The following is a 22,347-nucleotide window of genomic DNA, read 5'->3' as shown; positions in this document are numbered from 1 at the left end:
AGTTTTCTTACAGTGGGTTCTGGTGATTCAAACCTTGAACTTTACAAAAACGTGTAACTAAAGGAATACCTGTTTGCCCCTGTTCTTCCCCCACCCAGGCAGTGCTGCTTCTTGGCTAAGATATTAGGCTTGGCCATCACAGGAAGCTGTGTTCCCTGAGCTGGGCCTGATGCTCTTCCTGATTTTTTCTCCCCCGTTTTAGGTCGCAGAAATGTCAGAGTGTGTGGGCTCGGCGCTGCTCCACAAGGGCTTCAAGGCAGCCCCAGACCAGTTCATCGGCATCTTTTCTCAGAACAGACCTGAGGTATTAACCATTAGGCGCTGACCGTACATGGTTTGGAGAGGTCTCAGATGGAAGAACCAGTTAGGGTTCGCACCTACCTCTGCTTCAGACCAGACTCTTCGGTCTGATTACCTCTGAGAACATGACGTTGTGTTATGCCTTAGAGAGTTACATGTATGAAAACCCAAACCAGGCCCTTCTTAGCCTGTAGGTAGAAAAAAAAAATCACTTTTAAAGAAAATTACGGTTTTTTTTTTTTTTTTTTAAATCAGGTCCCCAAACAAAAACTAGTGAAGAAAGTCTTAGAGCAAATAACTAACAAAGAAGTCTTCCCGCTTTAAGGGCTTCCTCTGTGATTAGAAAAATGGCATTAATAAATGACAGAGAAACTTGGATACATTTTTGTCAGTAGCAAACTCTCATCTTTTCTCTCGAAAAGGTCTGGGCTCTCTCTGCCCAGGTTATCAAGTTTAAAATCCCAGGGGCCATGGGGAAGGGGCCTCATTGGGAGCTGGCCTTAATTTGGACAAGCAGACTGTTGTTTAGCCATCCGGGCCCATGCGTGGTGCTTCTGTAAACCACTGTATTAAATTACATTTAAATGAGAAGCCCCCTGGAGCTATTGCCTGTAGTGTGAGTAAACAAATAGTGGCATAGCTGGTGCAGAAAAATTCAAGCACTGGGCTTGAAGAAATTGAATTGATTCTTAGACCTACTTGGGTCCAAAAGGCATGTTGGTTCAATCCCTGTGCTACTATTTTATAAATTAGAGTGGTTTCTCAGCGGTTTTTTAAAAATAAATTTATTTATTTATTATTTTTGGCTGCGTTGGGTCTTCGTTGCTGTGCGCGGGCTTTCTCTAGTTGCAGCGACCTGGGGCTACTCTTCGTTGCAGTGCACGAGCTTCTCATTGCCGTGGCTTCTCTTGTTGCGGAGCACAGGCTCTAGGCACGTGGGCTTCAGTAGTTGCAGCACACGGGCTCAGTAGTTGTGGCACACAGGCTCTAGAGCGCAGGCTCAGTAGTTGTGGCGCACGGGCTTAGTTGCTCCGCGGCATGTGGGATCTTAGTTCCCCGACCAGAGATCGAACCTGCGACCCCTGCATTGGAAGGCAGATTCTTACCCACTGGACCACCCTCCCTGCTTTGATCTCACAGTCCCCGCTCCCAGAGTCCCCTTACCTTTCTCTCCACCTGTCCAAATCATGCTGCTCTCGCAAAGGGCAAGCTCTGTTACCTCCCCCACCAAGGAGGCCCACTGCCGGCTGTCTTGCCTCTGAGCCCATCACTCTCATGCTGTTCATTCTCTTTTCACATATTTGCCTCAAATTTTCAGGCAAATTGTAATTTCCTCTTTAGAAGTGGGCAAGTGTTTTGCTCTCATTAGGAATCCCTTTGGTGCCTGGCACATAGTAGTAGATACACAGATGTTAGTTTTGCTACATCTGGTGTTTCCACGTTGAATCTCTATAGAGTATTGTTCTCCCTGGAATGGTTCCACAATATCTCATTTTCTCACCCTGATCTTTACTTTTTTCTTTAGTGGGTGATCATTGAACAGGGATGCTTTGCTTATTCGATGGTGATCGTTCCCCTCTACGATACCCTCGGAACAGAAGCAATCACCTACATCATCAACAAAGGTACGTTTGCGGCCTTTGGGGGCACGTTGGCATAGTTATTGGTTAAATACAGAGACTACATTTGCTGATACATGATATGATAGGGATTTTTCCATTTAAATGTACATCTACCCTCCTATTCAAAAAATGTAGTACTTAACCTGGTGTCAGATGTTACAGTCAAGCTTTTAATATCCCAGAGCTGGTTCCTCACTGTGTCTCTTCACTTCCAGCTGAACTCTCTCTGGTTTTTGTGGACAAGCCAGGGAAGGCCAACCTCTTATTAGAAGGTATAGAAAATAAATTAACACCATCCCTTAAAACTATCGTTCTCATGGACTCCTATGGCAGTAATCTGTCGGAACGAGGCAAGAAGTGCGGGGTGGAGATCATCAGCATGAAGGCGATGGAGGTGAGTCACCCTGCCCTGCCCCCTCGCTGCAGGGTTTCCCTGAGGTCATTTTGGCTCAAATGTGGCATCCAGTGCGACCACAAAGTCCCAACTCTGGCTGGTCCTGTAAAAGATGGAGAGCAGAAATCTGCGTCTCATTACTGGAAAGAAGAATTCTACCCGCATGCCCAGTGTTAATCCATCACATTTTACAGAAAGTGCTCCCATCAGGCGCGTTGCAGTGCTCACGTGCTCATTCTAGAGCACTGACGAGCCACGCCAATAAATGCTGGGAATGGGAATTTCAGATTCAGGCAGAGATTTAAGTTTGTATGTCCTCTTTAGGCTTTAACACCTTTTACTTACTGATTTATCTCTAAAACGGAGCCAGACATAGAAATCTGCCTCATTATTCTTTTCCCCAGGTTGCTTTCATAGGGTCCTGGTGAATTTCTAGCATAGAGGCTTGATTTGGTTTATTTTCGTATTATATTTAAGTTTCACATTAATCACAACTTTAAAGGTAACCATTCTAGGGAAATGAGTGTGGTCCATATTTAAATTGATTGTTTGACATCGGATCGTATAAGAAGCTAGTCTCCCCAGTTGTTTTTGGATTAAACTTCAATCCAAAACAGTGGGCAAGAGGAGGCCCTTGTTATTATGTGCACGTCACGGGAAGCAATAGGTTCAATAGAATAAGTCATTCTCTTTCTGAAAATGTTATAAATATTTTCCTGGAACTGTTATAAATAGGGTTTTGAATTTTATTGACAGTTCTCCTTCTATCAAGAATTTGAGCTACGAGGAAGGATCTATAAAACCTTTCCTGGGGAACTTAGTCGTCACAGAGAATCTGTCATTTGTTCTGTCAGAGCTTCTGCCTCTCTCTCACTCACACACACACACACACACACACACACACACACACACACACACACGACAGCATACAACAGGAGTCCGTAAGAGCTAATGGGTGTGCTGAATTGCTAAATTGGGTTTTTAACTAGCTTTTCACCGAGCATTTCCCTATTTTTGTATTTTTTACTTGTAACCCCATTTCATAATAATATCTTTTCCCCCATTTTTCCTCTTCCTGCTGCCCCCACCACACACAGACACATACACAAACTTTTTTTTGTCTTTTTTGACTGCTCTGTATGATAAAGAAGTAATTTTAAGATTATAATTTAGATAAGTAAGTGACCAAAGATTATAATATAAAGTTTATATGAAAATATTTATAAAAGACATTGTTTTACACTTACCTGTATAATATGATTCATATTTGGTTTTTAAAATTTTTATAAGCAAAAGATTAAATTTTTAAGCAATGAATTTAAAACTTCTTGGTTGATCATGTGATCTAATTTTTATTAATGTATATTTTTATAGCATCAAAAATAGAAACATTGGTATTTTTGCATTTTTTCCAATATTTTGTTATGAAAATTTTCAAATATGCAAACAAGTTGAAAGAATTGTACAGTAGACCACTATATCCCACCAAGAGTCTACAATTACCATTTTAATATATCTGCTTTATCACAGATTAATCATTCTATCTCTTTATTCACTGATTTGTCTTTTTTTCATGCATTTTCAGTAGGGTACAAATTTTATCACCCCCAAATACTTCATTAAGTAGAATTCAGTTTTCCTTCTGTTTATGGTTCTTTTTTATTTTGGCATTTGGAACCTAAAGGTGACAACTTTAATCTTTATAATAGCTGTATTTTATCCTAAATAATGACATAAGTCAAGCTTCAGGCTATGAAACTTTCTTGGCAAATAATGGACTAATTTGGATAATTTTTTTCTAATAAATTAAAAGTCTAATTGCATATAACTTGCTTTATTTTACTTAACATCAATTTTTGAAGAATTAGAGATCTTAAGAAGTTAATGTAAAAATTTTTTAAAAATGAGTGGAAATTTGGATCTGACAAAGATTATTTTAGGAAAAAGATTGGTGGAATTATCGTTACTTTAACTCTTAGTTGACTTCTATTTGGATGTCAGTGTTCCTATTTTTAATCAGTGGTCTGTTATATATATATAATTTAAAGTGTGATTAGGATTAAAAACTGTTTAAGGGCTTCCCTGGTGGCGCAGTGGTTGAGAATCTGCCTGCTTATGCAGGGGACATGGGTTCGAGCCCTGGTCTGGGAAGATCCCACATGCCGCGGAGCAACTGGGCCTGTGAGCCACAACTACTGAGCCTGCGCGTCTGGAGCCTGTGCTCCGCAACAAGAGAGGCCACGATAGCGAGAGGCCCACGCACCGCGATGAAGAGTGGCCCCCGCTTGCCGCAACTAGAGGGCCCTCGCACAGAGGAGAAGACCCAACACAGCCAAAAATAAATTAATTAAAAAAAAAAAAAAAAACTGTTTAAAACTGTATGCTGGGTAGAAACTCACTGAGCCCTGAGCCCACCCATCTAATTTCCATTTAATTCTAGGCATGCTCATTCCATATGCTCACTCAAGCTGTTCAATTTTAATAGGAAAAGAATATAAATAGTTCATTAAAAAAAATTAATAGATATTAAAGTGGTCATGGAGACACCTTCATGAAATAACAATATCAGAATTAGCCCTTGGTAGTAACTGGGAGTCCGCCTTTGGGAAATGCCGTACCTCAGAAATGAATCTGTCGTTCTTAACCTTCATAGCCATTCGAGAGTGGTCTTAGAGCGTCTGTCGTGGCCTGTTTTGTAATCAGAGGTGCCCAGATCCTTCCTCTGCTCCACGTGGGGAGTACAGATAGTTGAGCCTCTCCAGAATGGCCACCAGTTAAATCTGGCAGAGACTGATTTTCTCTCTCCAGATTGAAGATGTCAGTTTTGCAGAATTGGGTGCTCACGTATCTGTGCTGAGCTCTGGTTTTGGAAGGGTACAGAGCAGCTGTGGTTCTCTGATTACGGTGAAGAGCCGGGCTTTGTTAAAGGCTGTGATAGGAAGGGGAGTGGAAACCAGAAGAACGTGTAAAAGACTTTGATTCCTGTCTTTTGAATAAATCCTATTTCAAAGGCCAGTCCTAATGCCATCGATATAGTTTTATATAAGAGAGAAAACAACCAGAAAATGGCTTCTTAGAACAATGGGTAAGTATTTGGGTTCAGGTTAATTAAAATTGCTGTAGTTTATTTAATTTGAAATCTGTGCTGTCTTTGAGTCAGCTGTGAGTGAATCCCACAGAAAAGTCAGCTTGAACTGACTTGATGTGACTTTTGTTCTTTACATTTAGAAAATGTTTCCATTTAAGATTTTTTTTCTCTCTTCTCTTTAAGGACCTGGGAAGAGCCAACAAACGGAAGCCCAAGGTGAGTGCACCATGTGCGACCCTGCCCCAGCCTCTGTGTAGCTTCCGTGTCTAGTCAGCTCAGAGCCTAGTAGAAATCTTGAGTGATATCTTATGACTTAAAGTTTTCTATTCTATTCTGATTTATACTGGCTTTTTTTTTTTTTTTTTTAACGTGCTATAGCCTCCAGCGCCTGAAGATATTGCAATAATTTGCTTCACAAGTGGCACTACAGGTCAGTTTTGAAAAGGAATTGTTTCTGAGTGGTACCTGGAAGTGTATATTCCCTGCCTTTTCTTGTGGATGACTTATTCGAGCTATAGATGGCCTAGAAGCAGAAGAGACCGAAGTGTTCAAGCCTGTCTTACGGTAGCTCTATAAGACGTTCCCAGAATCTGAGCATGTCCTCAAACATTTATGAAAGGTCACAGTAGGATCACCCATCTTCCTGGGACAAACTGTATCCATGGTTTCCAGAAATAAAATTCCTGGATTTTCTTTTCTTAACTGCTACACACACCCTCTAAAACTTGCCCATATTAGTAAAGATGGTTTAAGATAATAAGTTTCATTTTAAAGGATTGCAGATTGCTCAGGAATTTAATGTGACTAACTTTAGTCTTTCATGGGTGTACCTCACACTACAGGCATCAGAGGCTTTAATGATATGGGGTTTCTGGGCTTCTGTCATGTCCGTCATTCTTGGATGGAGTTTCTGTCCTCTAACTTTGTTCTGTTCCTGTGTGTTCACAGGCAACCCCAAAGGAGCACTGATCACCCATCGAAATGTAGTGAGCGATTGTTCAGCGTTTATAAAAATGACAGAGGTAAACTTCGGGGATATTGTCATCTTTCTTCATATCCATTGGTTGGCATCAGGCCTCAAGAATGAAGGTGGTAAAAGCCCCACTATTATGTTAGGCATGGACTGTATTTGAAACACTGTCTGAAATATAGATAAGGTCTGAGCTTTCGTACATTCACCTTCTCCCAAATAGTTTTCACTGTGGACCTAATCCCCAACTCCTGCTGTGACCGTTAAGCTGAATTGACAGATAGAATTTATTACGTCTTTTATGTAGTAAAACTTTATTTGGATACTGCTCTATAAATGTTTCCAGGAAAGGACAGAGAACTGACTCTCTTGTTTTTATCTCCTATTTTAGTATGGAAAAGAATAATTTCTTTAAGTTGACAAAGAAATGTTAAATGCTGCTGAAGGTTTTTTTGGATTATTATTGTTTTTATTATTTATTATGCTTGATTTGATTTGGCTTCCACTTTATAAGAAGGATTAAAGCCTCGAACTTTAGTTATTTCCTATAATCTTAAAGTTTGCTTTGTAAGTATCTTAGTCTGTGTGGGCTGCCGCAACAAAATAACACAGACTGGATAGCTTAAACAACAGACTTGTATTTTTCTCGCAGTTTTGGAGGGTAGAAGTCCGTGATCGAGGTGCCAGCAGGTTTGGTTCTGGTGAAGGCTCCCTTCTTGGCTTGTAGACCGCAGGCTCCTCACCACGCCTCCCCCGACCTCTCCTCTGTTTGCATATGGAGAACAAGAGAGAGGTTTCTGGTGTTTCTTTCTGTTCTTACAAGGACACCAGCCTTATTGGATCAGGGCCCCACCCTCATGACCTCATTTAACCTTAATGACCTTCCCTGTCTCCAAATACAGTCACTTTGGTGGCTAGGGCTTTAACATATGACTTTGAGGGGGGTGGTCACATTACAATCTGTAACACCAAAGGTCTATTTCAAACTTGCCTTTTAAAAAAGTACTTATTGAATAATATAATGTATGCCTTTCCCTCATATCCTTTGCACGCTTTTACATAATTTGCTTTTGCAAATTACATGTCTCTGGGAGGGCTCCATACGGTCTCCTTTTTTGTGGTAGGAGCCTGTGCTTAATGGTTTTGGGGAATGGGCACCTTTGGCGACTGCAGAAGCTCGATCTCACGTTCACTTATACTTACACTTTCTTAATCCTTTTGGTATATACTTTCTAAACAGAGTTCAACATTTAGTACCTTACCAAGTGAAATTTTAATTTCCTTATTGACCTTCAAAGAAAACTTAAAATTCATGAATCATTGAAGTAAATGTTTACAGTTAATGTTAATATTAAGATTAATAATTTGTAAGTTATAATAATAAAATGGAAAATTCCTGGAAATTCTAATGCTTTTCTGCCTGCCTGGTGTCTTTGCTTTCCAGGGTGCATTCATTGCTTCCTCAGATGATACTTTGATCTCTTTCTTGCCTCTCGCCCACATGTTTGAGAAAGTTGTAGAGGTAGGCACTGAGTTTTATTTTGTTTGTGCACATGTGTTTGGCTGTGTTCTGCTAAGTTGTTGTGTCTTACAGAAAGCACTTGTCTTGAATGCCAGTGACACAGACATTTCATTTTTACCATTGCACACATGCATGAGTGGTTCACGCAGATAAGTTTGAATGTGCAGACTGTCCTCTATGTAGAGAGTTCTTTGCTCAGCCCTATTTTAGAAATTGAGCTGATTATTTAAGAGTATAATTATTTTTCTGGGTCCAGATACTTGAACTTTAATACTCATTTTAAAATTGGAAGCTCAGACTTTTGAAGGACACGAATATGGACATGAATTCAGAAAGGTGAGCTGTGAATGTAGAATTTTTATGAATACCATCCCACAAAGGCTGGTGAGGCTTCAGTTCTGTAAGAAGTCTATTTTTTTTTTTTTTTGGCCACACCATGCGGCTTGTGGGATCTTAGTACCCCAACCAGGGATCGAACCCGTGCTCTCTGCAGTGGAAGGTGTGGAGTCCTAACCACTGGACCTCCAGGGAAGTCCCAGAAGTCTCTATTTTTGACTGTGCTTGTTTATAAGGCACAAGTTGACTTCAGATTCATTTTTTCAGCAATATTCCAAGTGCCTTTGGCAAAGCGGGATGATATTCAGCTGACCTCTGCCTGAGCTCCTCATACACGACTGTGTGACTAATTTAAAAACTGACCAAGAACCATCTTTTTTCCTTCTTGGACAGTTTTGGATTGTATGCTTATAGGAGAAACAGTGAGCACTGCTCACTCATTTTAATGAATGTTCACGGAGCACCAGCTGTGTTGCAGGTACTGGGCAGGTATTGGAGAGAGAGGGGTGGCTGATAAAGTCCCGGCCCTTTGACTAGCTGCCGCCCTGTAGGATTCACTTCCCCCAAAGGATCAAGGATCTTCCATCTGATACTTGTGTCTCCTGCACGCCTCAGGAGACCTTGTGAGTTTACAGAGTGATTGCAGACATGTTGACAGTGGACCGTAGGTGCCTAACTAGTTTTCAAAGTGTGCCCAGGAGGCAGGCCACACTGAACAGAAGCCTCCAAGCTGTATTTTTAAACAATGAACCTTTCTAGTTGTTTCTGCTTTCAAGCCTGAGACCGTTTGTACTTCCGTTGCATCATCTCTTGAATCTCTCTTTCTTTTTAAAATTTAAAACAGGCAGACTCTTTGTCAAGTGCCTGTGGCTTGCCAGTGCAGCTTTCATCAGACAGGAAAAAATTCAGGCACTAGGTTATAGCCGAATGCAAACCGCTGTGGTACAGATGGCCTAGTGCCTCAGCCGCAGCGTATTCTGACTACTCAGAATTTTTTAGTTAGATTCAAATAGAAGAAATGAGACTTTAAAAAGCTAAGGCAAGTAGCTAAGTTTTTTTGATGAGAATAAGTTAGACCTAAAGTCTCTGGAAGGCTAAAAATATTTGGATTATCGAATACCATGTCATTCATTCAGCAGATATTTATTATTGAAGCTAAAATAGCAGAACCTCTCTGATCATCCCTGAAAACCACATTCCCTGGTTTCTTACTCTAGTCCCTTTATCTTCAGGATAGTCAAGAGCAATGCCACATTCCCATGTTGTACAAGGACCCCAGAACACAAGAACGTTGCTTTAAAAGCTCCCTACATTTAGGAACTTTATGATTTCTGGAAGCTGGTCTGAAATGCTAAAACTGGAGCCTTGTGTGTCTGTGTGTGTTGTGTAATCCCTGCTGCAATGATGACATGTTGGATATTTCTCTTCACCTCTCTAGTGTATGATGCTGTGTCACGGAGCTAAGATAGGATTTTTCCAAGGAGATATCAGGCTCCTTATGGATGATCTCAAGACCCTTCAACCCACCATCTTCCCTGTGGTCCCCAGACTGCTGAACCGGATGTTTGACCGAGTAAGTGCCAAGCGAAGAGCTGGGGCAGAGCTCCGGACCTTGAATCCAAGACCGTGTGTGACCACGGCCGCTGCCCTTACTCTCTCGAGGGGCTGCAGTTTACCCCTCTGCTAATAAACCTGAGTGCGTTGACCTCCGAGAGCTGTGAGTGAGGGTTATAAGAGAAAGGCCTGTGGACGCACCTTATAAACTGGAAGGCACAATACAGGTGTGAGGTGGAGGTTGTTTTATTTTCACGATAAACTCTTTGAGCCTCTGTTTTCTCATCTTTACAGTGGGCTGTTACCTCCTCCATCTCATAAAGATGCTAATTACATCATAGGAAAATAATAACTATGAAATGGCTTTATAAATTGTAAAGCTCCACTGCATGGAAAATATTACCTACTTAGCCACCCTGAGAGACGTGACTCTCAAACCAAGCCAGGGACCGAGAGGAGGTGTGAGCCTTTGGAGCACGGACCCCACAGCTGGGGCAGGACCCCGTGTGGTGTGAGCAGTCTCCAGAATGAGTGTGGACTGGGCAGTTCTAATACTCTTTATTTTGAGACATGGCTTTCGTCATCTATGAGAACCTTCTCATTTTTTTTTTTAAATTTATTTATTTTTGGCTGCGTTGGGTCTTCGTTGCTGCGCGCAGGCTTTCTCTAGTTGCGACGAGCGGGGGCTACTCTTCGTTGCAGTGCGCGGGCTTCTCTTGTTGTGGAGCATGGGCTCTAGGCACGCGGGCTTCAGTAGCTGTGGCGTGCAGGCTCAGTAGTTGTGGCACGCGAGCTCTAGAGCGCAGGCTCAGTAGTTGTGGCGCATGGGCTTAGTTGCTCTGCGGCATGTGGAATCTTCCGGACCAGGGATCGAACCTGTGTCCCCTGCATTGTCAGGCAGATTCTTAACCACTGCGCCACCAGGGAAGTGCCAACCTTCTCATTTTTTTAATGGTTGTTTTTTAAAAAACTGTAAAACAGCTTTATTGAGATATAATTCACATTACATGCAATTCACCCATTAAGTGTACAATCAATTGTACAATTGTACAATTGATTGTACATTAATTGTACAATTCAAAGGTTTTTAGTACATTCACAGAGTTCTGCAACCATCATTACAGTCCATTTTAGAACATTTTTATCACCTCAGCAAGAATGTGGTATCATCCTCCACCCTGCTACCTCCCTCCACCCCCCAAAAAACTCATCTACTTTCTGAATCTATAGATTTCCCTATTCTGGATTTTCATGTGAATGGAATCATGCAATACTCTTTTGTTGCTGGCTTCTTTTGCTTAGTATGCTTTCAGGGTCCATCCATGTCATAGCATGCATCCGTACTTCATTCCTTTTAATGGCCAAATAATATTCCACCGCATGGATACAGCACGTTTTATTTATCCATCCATCCATTGATGGGCATTTGGGTTGTTTCCGCTTTTTGGCTATTATGAATAATGCTGCTGTGAACATTCACGGGCAAGAGGCTGTGTGGACATGTGTTTTCATTCTCTCGGGTATGTGCCTAGGAGCGGAATTGCTAATCATATGGTAGGTAACTCTGTGTTTAACTGAGGAACCGCTGGTCTGTTTTCTAAAGCAGCTGCACCATTTTACATGCCCACCAGCAGTGTATGAGGGTTCCAATTTCTCTACCTTTTCACCAACACTTGTTATTATCTGACTTCTTATTATCTCGCCATCCTACTTATTGTGAAACCTTCTTGCTTCTTGACTTATTAGATTTTTGCTCAGGCAAACACCACGCTGAAGCGATGGCTGTTGGACTTTGCCTCCAAGAGGAAAGAAGCCGAGCTTCGCAGTGGCATCATTAGAAACAACAGCCTGTGGGATAAGTTGATCTTCCACAAAATACAGGTAGCACATTGACTCACAACGGTTATTTGTCATGTAAACTCATTTGCATTTCAGACTTTCTGTGAGGGCTCTTTTTTTTTTTCAATTGAAGTATAGTTGATGTACAATATTATATAAGTTATAGGTGTACAATATAGCAATTCACAATTTTTAAAGATTATACTCCATTTATAGTTATTATAAAATATTGGCTATATTCCCCATGTTGTGCAATATATCCTTGCAGCTTATTTTATACCTAATAGTTTGTACCTCTTAACCCCCTACCCCTATATTGTGTGAGGGCTGTTTTTAAAAGAGAAGGTGAGAGAGAGAGAATTTCTGGCACATTTCTAAAAACTAAGGACAAAGCCATTAGCAAAACCTCAGTGTCCAAGATAAATCTGAACAGTGTTTAGCTATCCAGGGCAGAAAAGGAATCAGGTAGCACAGCCTTTCTGATTCTCCATTTTGTTTTACTGTTCTGGAACTCTTGAGGGATTTTTTTAGGCATGAGTGATAAAGAACATGGAATAATATTATGTCCCCCAGAAGGTGGTGGTTGCCATAAACCCACGACACTCTTGTTCTAATTCCTTAAAACACCTGCAGGTATAGAGGTGTTGCTTTATTTTCCACACCTGTTGAGAGCGAATGGAGTGGTTTCGGGTGGAACCAAACTCCAGTCAGGGGTCCCCCTTGGGGTGCCTGTGCGTCCTCGGGCACAGTGAGTTCTCTGCAGCCTGCAGACAAGAAGCTGGTGGGTTAGAGTACTGGGGTTCCAAGAAGGAATCTTTGAGAAGCCCGCCACCCTCCAGCCACTTGCCCCTCACCCTCTCCCCTCTCCCCTCTCCCCTCTCCCCTCTCCCTGCCTTGCAAGTCGAGCCTGGGAGGAAAAGTACGGCTGATGATCACAGGAGCAGCGCCCGTGTCCGCCACCGTGCTGACCTTCCTGAGAGCCGCGCTGGGCTGCCAGGTGAGGCGCCTCCCTCCACACCTCCCTCTGGTCTCGGACCGAGTCACGCCCAGGTGTCTGCTTTCCAAAAGGCACTCTTCTTCTCCTCTGTGTGTCGTATTTTTGTTTGGAAGATCATGTTATTCCCAGGTTGCTTGGAGAAAGGGGTATAGGCACACCTCGGAGATACCGCAGGTTCAGTTCCAGACCACTGCAATAAAGCCAATATTGCAACAAAGCCAATATCGCAGTAAAGCCAGTCACGTGAACTTTTTGGTTTCCTGGTGCATATAAAAGTAATGTTTACACTAGTCTGTAGTCTATTAAGTGTGCAATAGTATTATGTCTAAAAGGCAATGTGTATATCTTAATTTAAAAATACTTTACTGCTAACCGTCATCTGACAACGCAGCGTTGCCACAAACCTTCAATTTGTAAGAAAAGTAGTATCTGCAAAGCGAATAAAACGAGGTGTGGCTGTATATATCTTTTACCCCAGGCAGAATATGCGTTTGTGTCTACCACTGGGTAATTTTCTCTAGGGTAAGGCACAAAAGATGCCTTTAGATCAGGTGTGAGGGCATGGGGATTGGTAGTAAGTGATAAGCCGACCTGCAAACCATGCAGAGACCCTTCCTTAAAGGGGAGGGGGAGCCAGCTGAGACTGGGTGATAAGTAGCCGTGAGCCGACGGAGCGAGTGTGTCCCTGGGCAGGTTGTGCGCAGCGCGACCTGTTAATGACGTTGTCTCCTACGCGGGTGAATACGTTGGGTGCTGTAATAAAGCGTGTTGTAGTGTATGGGCTGAGGTTACCAAACGAGCTAGAGGAACTTAATTGCTGAGCACTTCCAGCAGAGGTGTGACTGTCCCCCTCTCTTCCTGTCCCATCTCTTGGTGACCCAGTTCTACGAAGGCTATGGACAGACCGAGTGCACTGCCGGGTGCTGCCTGACCGTGCCCGGGGACTGGACCGCAGGTATGATGGCAGGACCTTCCTTATTGGGATCTTCCTTTTGGCATCGGAATTATTGGAATTGGGTTAATAAACCAGCTTAAACAAGTGCTGTGTCTCTGATGATTAGGCCTCGGGGCCAACAATCTTGGAAACCAGGGGGCCCTGTGGCAGAGTGGGATGTGACTTTGAGGCTCTGACTGTCAACGTGGGTGGGTGGCAACAGAGACTTACGTAGATCCTGAAGGTCATATCTAAAGATGGTGTTCTTTATACCAGGTTCAGAATGTTTGGCCCAACAGAGCTTTCCAGGAATTTATTGGGGCCTAATTACTTGCTGGTAAATTTTAATTAAATTTCCAGAGACTCCAGACAGAAATAAACACAAGTCCTTTGTTCCAAAAGGAAAAAACAGGGGAGGACAAACTGTCCTGCATGAGGTTCTGCGTCAGGAGTTTATGATGCATATTATATGCATTTCATCCCAACATCCCTGTGAGAGAAGCCCTGTTACCTCTGAGAGGACATGATTGATTGTTGGCTAAAAAGCATGTCAGTAATGTATAAGAATTTACACAGCTTTATGTTTTAGAGCCAGGATTCCAACCCAGGTCTGACCACAAAACTTCTATGCTTTCCCCTGTCCCACACCGGCAGTGTATTCTTCACTGTGATAAATAAATTATGTGATTTGTTCACTGTTTTACACATATGAGCATCTAATGACATAGATTCTAGTATGAAGCACTTTCTAGTAGCATAATTCCGCTGCGATTGGCACTAACAGTCTGTGAACCTTTTTCATGGTGTTTGTTTAATTTTTTTTTTAATAAATTTATTTATTTATTTATTTTTGGCTGTGTTGGGTCTTCGTTGCTGCCTGTGGGCTTTCTCTAGTTGTGGCGAGCAGGGGCTACTCTTTGTTGCTGTGCGTGGGCTTCTCATTGCGGTGGCTTCTCTTGTTGTGGAGCACGGGCTCTAGGCACATGGGCTTCAGTAGTTGTGGCACATGGGCTCAGTAGTTGTGGCTCACGGGCTCTAGATCACAAGCTCAGTAGTTGTGGCTCACAGGCTTAGTTGCTCCGCGGCATGTGGAATCTTCCCAGACCAGGGATCGAACCCGTGTCCTCTGCATTGGCAGGTGGATTCTTAACCACTGCACCACCAGGGAAGTCCCTGTTTGTTTAATTTTTAACTCCTGGTGCCTTACCGGCTAGAGAATTTGAATAGTGACTTCTTTAAGCTAAAATTATCAAAACATAGGAAGAATGATTTGTGATACTCTTAAAACTTAATCTAATTTCTGTTATAAAGAACCCAGTCCTAGCACCCTTTGGCAAGAGAGTTAAGTGAGCTGTGAAAAGAATCCCTGTCCTGTCTTAATAAACTTACATGTAAAACATGTTCGTTTATAATCAAGGGAATAAGGCCGTATTGGTCGGAACCATCTGACCCGTCAAGGTTTGTTCTTATAGAGAACGGGGACATTACGTCTGTATGAGGGAGAGCAGGGCCGTCAGATCATAGGAACCAGGTAAAAGTTTCAGGAAACCTGCTTCCAGGTGTTCAAAGAAACCCTGAAAATGAGCAGCCAAATCATTTATACTTTGAAAAATAATTTGGAGCATCAGACTTGGGAAAGCTCCCTAAGAGACTTTTGAATGTTTTTGTCTCTTTTCTAGGAATAAACTCTGTAATTTACCAGGGGGAGACAGGCTGTGATTGCCGAAACCAGAGGTTTATACCCTCTGTTCTCATCATGAGTGGGCTTGTTTGTGATAAAAGTGATCTGTCCTAAGGCTATCGGTTGTCACATTAGGAGTGATCATCTTTTATTTGATATACAGGCCATGTTGGTGCCCCGATGCCTTGCAACATTATAAAGCTCGTCGATGTGGAAGAAATGAATTACGTGGCTGCCAAGGGCGAGGGCGAGGTGAGTGAAATCCCGCAGTCACCCCCTCACTGCGGGCTCCTCCAGTAACCAACCACCTCTCAGCACCACAGCACGTAAAGCCACTGAGCTTGGTGTTGCTGGTGACCCTGAGTCACACAGGCTTCTTTTTGACGGTACATTTATGCCTAACTCGCAGGGCGGGTAGGGAGGTGGGGGGCACTAATGCCTGCCTTCTGCCGCCAGCCACGATGGGGCCATGGGCCCAGGAGGGTACAGAGGCTCCAGGGCCTGAAGTCCTGGGCCATGGCTTCCTGTCCGCTAACTGCCCTCCATGCCTGTTAGTGAGCTACTGGCTAGAGGAAGGAAGGCCAGATTGCTTTGGGATTTCACCCCCTTTGGGGTTTTCCAGCAGCTCTGATCCAGAGCCTAGGGTGAGCGTGAGCCCTGGAACTTGACTGCAGCCAAGGCCATTATGGAAGGGAAGTGGGGGATTGGAGGTGCCGCCACGATGCCAGCAGGGCTCTGGTAGCTCCCTGTGCATCATGGCATTCAGGGTCTGGCTAAAGGCTGGGAGACACAGAGACACACGAGTTTTCTCTGGAGAAGGCCCAGTCAGTGCTCTTAACAGATCATCTTTCTCCCCCTCCAGTTTTGTTGAGATACAATTGACATCCAGCATGGTGTGAGCGTAAGGTGTACAGCATCATGATTTGACTCACATATATTGTGAAGTGATCACCGCAGCGAGTTTAGGAAACATCCATCATCTCATACAGATACAAAAAAAAGAAGAAATGTGGTTTTTTTCCTTGTGATGAGAACTCTTTAAGATCTGCTCTCTTAACAACTCTAAAACCTTCCATATGGCTGTGCTGACTGTAGTCGCCATGCTGTACATGACACCCCTGGTCCTTATGTATCTTACAACTGGATGTTTGTACCTTTCATCCACCTTCTTCCAACTCCCACGCCCACGCCTCCCTCCCGCTCTTTTTCCCTCAGGTGTGTGTGAAGGGGGCTAATGTATTTCAAGGCTACTTAAAGGACCCAGCAAACACAGCAGAAGCTCTGGATAAAGACGGCTGGTTGCACACAGGGGACATTGGAAAGTGGTTACCAGTAAGTGGTCCCCCTCCCCTGTTCACAGACACTTTTGTTCCACCGTAGGGAAGAAAAAAACCCCACATCGCAGTGGCACCCTAACCTTCCCTCCTCTTTCTCCTTACCGAGCGGTGGAGCGTAGACCCTTCCGTCTTCTGCAGGAAACAGGCTTATCCGTAGCATCCTCGTGTAGCATTTTCACTTCAACGGCAGCAAATGTGTTTTGTTTTGATGCTTGACGTCCTTTCCGGTTGCTGCTTCCGGCTTGAAATCCAGAGACACTGTGTCTGGCTTTTCACATTTCACTGCTGTGCCTTGACGTTGAGGCCTTAGTCAAGGTCTGGAGGGCGCTGCATAGGCCGTCAGGAATGTATGCCAGGCGAGACTTTGCAAACACACATGTTTCTTAGCATGGTCATCCCAGTAAACACAGGATAAGTGCTTAGAGGGTCAGGCCGTCCCCTTTGAACTTAGCCCCAGAACTGTTTACTATAGAGAGATACAGAGTCCGTCTTGGGAGTGAGATGCTTGTGCAAAAAGCTGACCTGTAGGTTTCATCACTTGTGCTTGTTGTGGTGACACCACTGCTTTTTAAAGTTGTTACTATGTTTAACTGCAGGCACTCAAATGGCTAGTGTAATTTTTATTATTGTGTATTGTTCTAGTCTTACAGATTTATGGTGCTTTATTTATTTATTTATTTGTTTGTTTATTTAATCACCTATGAGGAATGATTACATAGAATTTCCCCTTTATTTCTGCTGTTCTTGGACAATTTGAAAAAGGAGAAAAACATGATGTCCATTGGTTAAGGGAACATTAGTTTTAGAACTTTTTTTTTTTAATTTTTTAATTTTATTTATTTTTTTATACAGCAGGTTCTTATTAGTCATCAATTTTATACACATCAGTGTATACATGTCAATCCCAATCTCCCAATTCATCACACCACCATCCCCCCACCGTCACTTTCCCCCCTTGGTGTCCATACGTTTGTTCTCTACATCTGTCTCTCAATTTTTGCCCTGCAATCCGGTTCATCTGTACCATTTTTCTAGGTTCCACATATATGCGTTAATATGCGATATTTGTTTTTCTCTTTCTGACTTACTTCACTCTGTATGAGAGTCTCTAGATCCATCCACGTCTCCACAAATGACCCAATTTCGTTCCTTTCTATGGCTGAGTAATATTCCATTATATATATGTACCACATCTTCTTTATCCATTCATCTGTCGATGGGCATTTAGGTTGCTTCCATGACCTGGCTATTGTAAGTAGTGCTGCAATGAACATTGGGGTGCATGTGTCTTTTTGAATTATGGTTTTCTCTGGGTATATGCCCAGTAGTGGGATTGCTGGATCATATGGTAATTCTATTTTTAGTTTTTTAAGGAACCTCCATACTGTTCTCCATAGTGGCTGTGCCAGTTTACATTCCCACCAACAGTGCAAGAGGCTTCCCTTTTCTCCACACCCTCTCCAGCATTTGTTGTTTGTAGATTTTCTGATGATGCCCATTCTAACCAGCATGAAGTGATACCTCATTGTAGTTGTGATTTGCATTTCTCTAATAATTAGTGATGTTGCGCAGCTTTTCATGTGCTTCTTGGCCATCTGTATGTCTTCTTTGGAGAAATGTCTATTTAGGTCTTCTGCCCGTTTTTGGATTGGGTTGTTTGTTTTTTTAATATTGAGCTGCATGAGCTGTTTATATATTTGGAGATTAATCCTTTGTCCGTTGATTCGTTTGCAAATATTTTCTCCCATTCTGAGGGTTGTCTTTTCGTCTTGTTTATGGTTTCCTTTGCTGTGCAAAAGCTTTGAAGTTTCATTAGGTCCCACTTGTTTATTTTTGTTTTTATTTCCATTACTCTAGGAGGTGTTTCAAAAAAGATCTTGCTGTGGTTTATGTCAAAGAGTGTTCTTCCTATGTTTTCCTCTAAGAGTTTTATAGTGTCCGATCTTACATTTAGGTCTCTAATCCATTTTGAGTTTATTTTTGTGTATGGTGTTAGGGAGTGTTCTAATTTCATTCTTTTACATGTAGCTGTCCAGTTTTCCTGGCACCACTTATTGACAAGACTGTCTTTTCTCCATTGTATATCCTTGCCTCCTTTGTCATAGATTAGTTGACCATAGGTGCGTGGGTTAATCTCTGGGCTTTCTATCTTTTTCCATTGATCTATGTTTCTGTTTTTGTGCCAGTACCATATTGTCTTGATTACTGTAGCATTGTAGTGTAGTCTGAAGTCAGGGAGTCTGATTCCCAGCTCTGTTTTTTTCCCTCAAGACTGCTTTGGCTATTCGGGGTCTTTTGTGTCTCCATACAAATTTTAAGATTTTTTGTTTTAGTTCTGTAAAAAATGCCATTGGTAATTTGATAGGGATTGCATTGAATCTGTAGATTGCTTTGGGTAGTATAGTCATTTTCAAAATATTGATTCTTCCAATCCAAGAACATGGTATATCTCTCCATCTGTTGGTACCATCTTTAATTCCTTTCATCAGCGTCTTATAGTTTTCTGCATACAGGTCTTTTGTCTCCCTAAGTAGGTTTATTCTTAGGTATTTTATTCTTTTTGTTGCAGTGGTAAATGGGAGTGTTTCCTTAATTTCTCTTTCAGATTTTTCATCATTAGTGTATAGGAATGCAAGAGATTTCTGTGCATTAATTTTGTATCCTGCAACTTTACCAAATTCATTGATTAGCTCTAGTAGTTTTCTGGTGGCATCTTTAGGATTATCTATGTATAGTATCATGTCATCTGCAAACAGTGACAGTTTTACTGCTCCTTTTCCAATTTGTATTCCTTTTATTTCTTTTTCTTCTCTGATTGCCATGGCTAGGACTTCCAAAACTATGTTGAATAGTAGCGGTGAGAGTGGACATCCTTGTCTTATTCCTGATCTTAGAGGAAATGCTTTCAGTTTTTCACCATTGAGAATGATGTTTGCTGTGGGTTGGTCGTATATGGCCTTTATTATGTTGAGGTAGGTTCCCTCTATGCCCACTTTCTGGAGAGTTTTTATCATAAATGGGTGTTGAATTTCGTCAAAAGCTTTTTCTGCATCTATTGAGATGATCATATGGTTTTTCTTCTTCAATTTGTTAACATCACATTGATTGACTTGCATATATTGAAGAATCCTTGCATCCCTGGGATAAATCCCACTTGATCATGGTGTATGATCTTTTTAATGTGTTGTTGGATTCTGTTTACTAGTATTTTGTTTAGCATTTTTGCATCTATATTCATCAGTGATATTGGTCTGTACTTTTCTTTTTTTGTAGTATCTTCCTCTGGTTTTGGTATCAGGGTGATGGTGGCGTCGTAGAATGAGTTTGGGAGTATTCCTTCCTCTGCAATTTTTCGGAAGAGTTTGAGAAGGATAGATGTTAACTCTTCTTTAAATGTTTGATAGAATTCGCCTGTGAGGCCATCTGGTCCTGGGCTTTTGTTTGTTGGACAACTTTTCATCACAGTTTCAATTTCAGTGCTTGTGATTGGTCTGTTTTTATTTTCTATTTCTTCCTGGTTCAGTCTCGGAAGATTGTGCTTTTCTAAGAATTTGTCCATTTCTTCCAGGTTGTCCATTTTAATGGCATAGAGTTGCTTGTAGTAGTCTCTTAGGATGCTTTGTATTTCTGCGGTGTCTGTTGCAACTTCTCCTTTTTCATTTCTAATTTTATTGATTTGAGTCCTCTCCCTCTTTTTCTTGATGAGTCTGGCTAATGGTTTATCAATTTTGTTTATCTTCTCAAAGAACCAGCTTTTAGTTTTATTGATCTTTGCTATTGTTTTCTTTGTTCCTATTTCATTTATTTCTGCTCTGATCTTTATGATTTCTTTCCTTCTGCTAACTTTGGGTTTTGTTTGTTCTTCTTTCTCTAGTTCCTTTAGGTGTAAGGTTAGATTGTTTATTTGAGATTTTTCTTATTTCTTGAGGTAGGCTTGTATAGCTGTAAACTTCCCTCTTAGAACTGCTTTTGCTGCATCCCATAGGTTTTGGATGGTCGTATTTTCATTGTCATTTGTCTCTAGGTATTTTTTGATTTCCTCTTTGATTTCTTCAGTGATCTCTTGGTTATTTAGTAACGTAGTGTTTAGCCTCCATGTGTTTGTGTATTTTATGTTTTTTCCCCTGTAATTCATTTCTAATCTCATAGCGTTGTGGTCTGAAAAGATGCTTGATATGATTTCAATTTTCTTAAATTTACTGAGGCTTGATTTGTGACCCAAGATGTGATCTATCCTGGAGAATGTTCTGTGCGCACTTGAGAAGAAAGTGTAATCTGCTGTTTTTGGATGGAATGTCCTATAAATATCAATTAAATCTATCTGGTCTATTGTGTCATTTAAAGCTTCTGTTTCCTTATTTATTTTCATTTTGGATGATCTGTCCATTGGTGTAAGTGAGGTGTTAAAATCCCCCACTGTTGTTGTGTTACTGTCGATTTCCTCTTTTACAGCTGTTAGCAGTTGCCTTATGTATTGAGGTGCTCCTCTGTTGGGTGCATATATATTTATAATTGTTATATCTTCTTCTTGGATTGATCCCTTGATCATTATGTAGTGTCCTTCCTTGTCTCTTGTAGCATTCTTTATTTTAAAGTCTATTTTATCTGATAATGGGTATTGCTACTCCAGCTTTCTTTTGATTTCCATTTGCATGGAATATCTTTTTCCATCCCCTCACTTTCAGTCTGTATGTGTCCCTAGGTCGGAAGTGGGTCTCTTGTAGACAGCATATAGATGGGTCTTGTTTTTGTATCCATTCAGCGAGCCTGTGTCTTTTGGTTGGAGCAGTTAATCCATTGACATTTAAGGTAATTATCGATATGTGTGTTCTGAATTACCATTTTCTGAATTGTTTCGGGTTTGTTTTTGTAGGTCCTTTTCTTCTCTTGTGTTTCCCACTTAGAGAAGTTCCTTTAGCATTTGTTGTAGAGCTGGTTTGGTGGTGCTGAATTCTCTTAGCTTTTGCTTGTCTGTAAAGCTTTTGATTTCTCCATCGAATCTGAATGAGATCCTTGCCGGGTAGAGTAATCTTGGTTGTAGGTTCTTCCCTTTCATCACTTTAAATATATTGTGCCACTCCCTTCTGGCTTGTAGAATTTCTGCTGCGAAAGCAGCTGTTAACCTTATGGGAGTTCCCTTGTATGTTATTTGTCATTTTTCCCATGCTGCTTTCAAAAATTTTTGTCTTTAATTTTTGCCACTTTGATTACTATGTGTCTCGGCGTGTTTCTCCTTGAGTTTATCCTGTATGGGACTCGCTGCGCTTCCTGGACTTGTGTGGCTATTTTCTTTCCCATGTTAGGGAAGTTTTCGACTATAATCTCTGCAAATATTTTCTCTGGTCCTTTCTCTCTCTCTCTCTTCTCCTTCTGGGACCCCTATAATTCAAATGTTGTTGCATTTAATGTTGTCCCAGAGGTCCCTTAGGCTGTCTTCATTTCTTTTCATTCTTTTTTCTTTATTCTGTTCTGCAGCAGTGAATTCCACCATTCTGTCTTCCAGGTGACTTACCTGTTCTTCTGCCTCAGTTTTTCTGCTATTGATTCCTTCTAGTGTAGTTTTCATTTCAGTTATTGTATTGTTCATCTCTGTTTGTTTGTTCTTTAATTCTTCTAGGTCTTTGTTAAACATTTCTTGCATCTTCTCGATCTTTGCCTCCATTCTTTTTCCGAGGTCCTGGATCATCTTCACTATCATTATTCTGAATTCTTTTTCTGGAAGGTTGCCTATCTTCACTTCATTTAGTTGTTTTTGTGGGGTTTTATCTTGTTC

The 22,347-nt window shown here is 41.6% G+C and overlaps 1 protein-coding gene across 3 annotated transcripts in view; it reads left to right on the top strand.

Moving 5' to 3' along the window:
- The window catches only part of ACSL1 (acyl-CoA synthetase long chain family member 1), a 75,620-nt gene that overhangs the window by 48,583 nt on the left and 4,690 nt on the right, over window positions 1-22,347 (top strand). For all 3 annotated transcript variants that reach the window (XM_059909719.1, XM_059909721.1, XM_059909720.1), the window contains 13 exons: window positions 203-304; window positions 1,826-1,925; window positions 2,138-2,316; window positions 5,588-5,620; window positions 5,783-5,834; window positions 6,353-6,426; window positions 7,819-7,896; window positions 9,671-9,805; window positions 11,533-11,667; window positions 12,527-12,622; window positions 13,505-13,577; window positions 15,401-15,489; window positions 16,453-16,569. In XM_059909719.1, the coding sequence (XP_059765702.1) occupies window positions 203-304; window positions 1,826-1,925; window positions 2,138-2,316; window positions 5,588-5,620; window positions 5,783-5,834; window positions 6,353-6,426; window positions 7,819-7,896; window positions 9,671-9,805; window positions 11,533-11,667; window positions 12,527-12,622; window positions 13,505-13,577; window positions 15,401-15,489; window positions 16,453-16,569 (1,263 nt within the window). The remainder of the gene's footprint in view (window positions 1-202; window positions 305-1,825; window positions 1,926-2,137; window positions 2,317-5,587; window positions 5,621-5,782; window positions 5,835-6,352; window positions 6,427-7,818; window positions 7,897-9,670; window positions 9,806-11,532; window positions 11,668-12,526; window positions 12,623-13,504; window positions 13,578-15,400; window positions 15,490-16,452; window positions 16,570-22,347) is intronic.

This window comes from Balaenoptera ricei, chromosome 21 (genome assembly GCF_028023285.1).
Source record: "Balaenoptera ricei isolate mBalRic1 chromosome 21, mBalRic1.hap2, whole genome shotgun sequence".
NCBI classification, from domain to species: domain Eukaryota; kingdom Metazoa; phylum Chordata; class Mammalia; order Artiodactyla; family Balaenopteridae; genus Balaenoptera; species Balaenoptera ricei.
The sequence above is the reverse complement of the archived record's forward strand: the minus strand, read 5'-3'. Positions and strand labels throughout refer to the sequence as shown.